This window comes from Oryzias melastigma, linkage group LG13 (assembly GCF_002922805.2).
Source record: "Oryzias melastigma strain HK-1 linkage group LG13, ASM292280v2, whole genome shotgun sequence".
Classification (NCBI taxonomy): Eukaryota; Metazoa; Chordata; class Actinopteri; order Beloniformes; family Adrianichthyidae; genus Oryzias; species Oryzias melastigma.
In genome coordinates this window covers 33,506,044-33,510,742 of record NC_050524.1, presented here as the reverse complement: position 1 = coordinate 33,510,742, position 4,699 = coordinate 33,506,044, and the positions used below count along the sequence as shown (strand labels likewise).

The 4,699-nt window shown below is 49.2% G+C and overlaps 1 protein-coding gene across 4 annotated transcripts in view; it reads right to left on the bottom strand.

The window, feature by feature from the left end:
• Window positions 1-396: 396 nt before the first annotated feature.
• Window positions 397-4,699, bottom strand: part of tbx2b (T-box transcription factor 2b) — a 7,643-nt gene continuing 3,340 nt past the window's right edge. For all 4 annotated transcript variants that reach the window (XM_024258183.2, XM_024258182.2, XM_024258181.2 and 1 more), the window contains exons 5-8: window positions 3,771-3,847; window positions 3,484-3,653; window positions 2,336-2,913; window positions 397-1,933 (exon numbers count right to left, since the gene is read on the bottom strand). In XM_024258183.2, coding sequence (XP_024113951.1) covers window positions 1,484-1,933; window positions 2,336-2,913; window positions 3,484-3,653; window positions 3,771-3,847 — 1,275 coding nt within the window. In that variant the 3' untranslated portion in view covers window positions 397-1,483. The remainder of the gene's footprint in view (window positions 1,934-2,335; window positions 2,914-3,483; window positions 3,654-3,770; window positions 3,848-4,699) is intronic.

Sequence of the window (4,699 nt, the reverse complement as noted above, 5' to 3'; positions counted from 1 at the left end):
ACCGACACACGCGCGCGCGCACACGCACACAGGGGCCTCAAAATGCGTATTTAGTGAGGAAAACCAAAACAAACAAACAAGCAATAAAGGCAGCGTGAGAACAGGCCCGCCGCTCTCACGGAACCGGAACCGTGGCGGAGCGGGACAGCCTCGGTCCTGAACGAAAATACTCCCCAAACTGAAAACAAAAACTTTCATCTGAGATCCGCTGTCCGGTTTACAGATTCATTTCTGTTACCGGCGCCGAACACTGCAGCTCCTGACCGACAGAGGGCGCTCCTGCACCACTTTAATACCAAGTCCGTCACAAGTTTATCACCACCGTTCCATTTAAAATATGTGATGATGATAATAATAATAAAACAAGATAAAATAATGATAATAATAACAATAATAATAGTGCAAACTTTTAGCACAACGATACTTTTATTGAAATTGTAAGACAATAAAAAAGAAAGCGGAATAGAAAGAGCCGGACATGAGCAGCATCCTTCATCCTGCAGCGTGTTTCTGTGTAAACGCCGCTGCAGACCTGACCTGAGGGGCTTTTCTCTGTGTTTGTTCTAGTGGAGGTGAACTCAAACATGGCACACACGTCTGCTAAAAAAGAAAGAAAGAATCTGCGATCAAAGCCGCGATGCTTCATACAGTTTGTCCAAACCAACAATCGCTACAGAAGTTCAGTTACAGCATAAATTCATGTCAAACGAGGGACTGAAGCTTCACCCACATATATACACGCTCATATACAGCTTTAAATAAATTAATACCAATTGCATATTCTTGGATCTTAGCTTTATTTACAGATTTTCTTAATTACATAAATAGTTCAGAAATAATATTTCTGGCATGAAGTGACAGGTGTGTGCCCCCCTCTCGCTCCCCTCTCCTTTTTGAAATGGTCCGACCTGCCCGCGCGCGGTGGCTCAGCAGGCTCAGTTCGTGGGAGAGGAGCTGGGCTCGGATGCTTCAAGTGAGGAAAAGTCGTGCGTGGAGCTGCAGGCTCAGACAGGCGCGCGGGGCCCCTGGGGGGTCCCTGGGGGGGTCCCTCCCGCTGCTTCCTCCTGCAGTGTCGCTGTCCCTCTGTTCTCCAACTCAAGTGGTTTTAGATTTTAAAGTCATCAAACTTTCCTTTTCTGCATTGGATAATTTCCTGTTTTGACCCTGATTTAATCAGCAGGACCCCCCCCCACAGACACAGCCTTCAGCAGCTGCTGACCCTGCACACTCATTGGAGGTCTGAAGGAGGCTCTCCAGCGCAGCCTCAGAGCTCAGCTTCTTCCTCGCCTGTGAGTGAGTTTAAATGGTTAAATAGAATCATATGGACTACATTTTTGTCTACCTGAAGCTTTGTTCCAGAAACCCTTCATTGACCCCCTCCCGTCACACCCTCATCTCAGTCTCTGTGATGTGCTGTACAGGACTTTTGCACCTATTGTCCTCTGATTTTCCAGCCTCCGTTCATCCCAGCTTTGAGCCTTCATCACTTGGGGGAATCCGTGTTTGGGGAGGGCTCCCTCTGACTCTCCAGGCCGCTCACCAGTCTCTGGATGCTCTGCAGCTCGTTCACAGAGTCCTTCATGGAGGCTTTGGGAGACGCCACTCTCCCGCTGGAGCCTCCGGTCTTGTGGTTGCTGTGGTGCTCTGGAGCGGGGCTGCTCTCCCTGCTGCCGGGCTTGGAGGCCTCTGAGCCCAGAGCGAGGCTGCCGGGCAGGCCTGTGGTTAGCAGGGTGGAGCTCTGGGGCAGCGACATGGGGAGCTGGTAGGGGTTGAAGCGGAGCCGCGGCCGGGTCGAGCTCAGAAAGGGGTTCCTGGAGAGCGGGCTGGATGTGCTGGAGGCAGGGAGAGCCGAGGCGGAGGCTGCAGCTGCAGCAGCTGCCATGTAGGTGTAGGGGTACGGGAAGAGACCCCCAAACGGAGGCATGGGGATGCCCTGTGAAGAGACAAGCAAAGACTGAGCTGCAGATCACTTAGATGCAGAAGAGCTCTCTAAATATATGTCTGTGAATGTTACAGTTAGAACTTTTAATGCTTTTTTAAGTGATAAAATTTCCTTATCATAAACATTTGAAATAATAATGAAAAAGAATCAACCAAACATCCCTGAAACTGATTTAGCAGTTCCTGCTCTGAACAGAGAGCATGTATTTATGGCCCTTTTTATAAAATTATCCCATTTATTTTAAAATTGAAAACTATCTGCTGTCCTTCCTGACACAAAGCGTGACATTTTATTTTGGAAGTGACCTTACAAGCAGAGTGACCTCTGACGGCGGCCTGCACACAGCCTCCAACAGCAGGTGTAAAAACAACACTTGTGACTGAAGAAGCGTACCTGAGAGGCGAGCATGTGCTGGGACAGGTGGAAGGGGAAGGGGTTGGGGGTTCCTCCTGTGCTTTGGGCAGAGAGGCTGCTGTTTTCCAACCCGCCTGCTCCTGAAACCGAGGCCAGCAGATGCCCCATGCCCATGGCAGAGAAGGCTCCAGGGGCCATTGCAAACTGCCCTGGGTGGAACAGCAGCGGTGATCCGGTGTTCAGAGGGTTAAAGAACTGCTGGCTGTGAAGACCGGACAGAGCCAGGCTTTGTAAGTGACTTGGGCTGAAGTGTGAGGGGCTCTCGGTTTGGACCACCAGAGGGGAGAAGGTGTCCTTACTGGCACTAATGCCTCCAGCGTCAGAGTCCTTTGTGAGCGCGTCCGTAGTGTCCTTCCTGTGCCTGCTCTCCGTTTTGTCCTTCTCCAGGTTCCTTATAGTAAAAATGGAGTCGTCCTTCTTTTCCGCACTTGCTCTTTCCCTCACGCGCTCCTCACACCTGGAGCTGTAGGGCGACATGGGCTCGGTTCCAGGGCTGTTGGAGCCGTGTTCGTCGTGATGCTCCAGCTCCTGTTCACTGTCAGTGCACGTTTTCTCATCTGAAAGGCAAGAAGGGAAAACTTTCAACTCCATCCAGCTTTCTCTGACCCTCAGAATCACAAACACGAGTCTCTCAGAAACAGGCAGGACTCCTGTTCATCTGCAACTGTCAGTGAGAAAGAGACAGTTTTTATGGGGAGCTTTAATGTCACTGCGCAGCAATCAAGAAGAAGGGACAACATTTATTATTAAAACATTGAAAAATACAAATATATAAGACTATAGCCTTTTAGGCTAATCTCCATTTTTAGTTCATAGCTTCTAAGAAGAAATATTAAATCGTATTAAAACTATAAAAAAAAATCCTCCCATCATCAGAGTACATCTAACAATGCAGTAATAATAATAATAGCAATAATGTTTAATAATAATAAAAATAAAAATGCTATTATATTATTATTGTTATTTTATTATTATTATTGTTGTTATTATTATTGTTGTTATTATTTTTATTATTATTATTATGACTTTTCTTCATTTATGTTTTCAAGTTGAACTCTTCTCTTGGTTTCTCTCTTGTTTTCATTCTTATCTGTCTTTGTGAACAAACAGAACAGGACGTGTCTTACCGCGGCTGGTTCTGCCGAACCTGAGCGGGCTGGTACCGGCACCCACGGGGGAGTGGACGGTGTCCCTGCCGGCCGGAGGCTCACTGGAGGAGGCGTCAGAGTCTGCGCCCTCTCGGTCCGCCTTGCACTGGTCTTCATACATGCGCAGCGACGGCATGGTGAGCTGCTTTCTGCAAACAAACAAACAAACATAAATACAATTAATGCAACGAAAATAAAATACATATATATATATATATTTTACGTTTTGGTGCGCACGCACAGTCGCAGTACAGTTGCGGGCTCACCTCTTTTCCCTCCTCCCGTTTCCCGTGTCCCTGAATCCTTTGGCAAAGGGGTTGTTGTCGATCTTCAGCTGCGTGATCTGTCCACAGAGCAAGGAGGGTTTCAGAGGCGTCAGACCACAGTCACCGCGCACAGTGCACGCCGTGCACGCAGGCAAACAGCGCTTTTGCATTAACACACAGGCAGGAGCCACCGGCCCCGATTTGCATCATTAATGAAAGCGCAGTGATGGCGCGTTATGTTCATCAGCCCCCGGAGAAAAATTCTGCCGGTAAATCCTCATCGATGAGGCCGCACAAGCCCACCCCCCCCCCAATCCCGGGAGGAGAAGCAGGAGACGCAACACTTGCGCAGATGTCTGCATATCAATAATTAATATTGCGGTCTGGGATCCGCGTGCGTCCTGGTGTGGAGCACGACACTGTTTTGAGGGGTGGAGAGAGAGGGCTACTGTGGCTCCCGGCTCCTGCAGGCCCTCAGTGGCCCTCCGGGCATGCGCAGCTGAAGCGGCGTCTGTCCGGTGGCTGCAGGGTGACCGGGCCATTTAACGGCCTCTAATCGATGGTGACTCATTGCCATAAACTTTTACGACGGAGACACCCCCGCGCCCAGGACACGAGCCCTAATTAGCTCCGTGGAGTACAGACGTGCATGCAGCGCGCGCCCTTTCATTTCTGTAGAATTCTAGCGTCTTTATTAGGCCATAGGCTCAGTGAGAACGACTGAGACCATTTACCATTGCATCACAACAAACCACTCACAATCTCCCGCTTTTCTACAATCCATTTCTGAGCCTGAGCAGAGCGCAATGGCGCATGAAGAGCTAAAAACGCGCAGATATTTCTGCGCAGCCTCAAATTCAAGCACGGCGCCATTTAAAAAAATCAAGTGGGACATGGGAGTCCTCAGCAGGGAAATTAGGCGACCTACA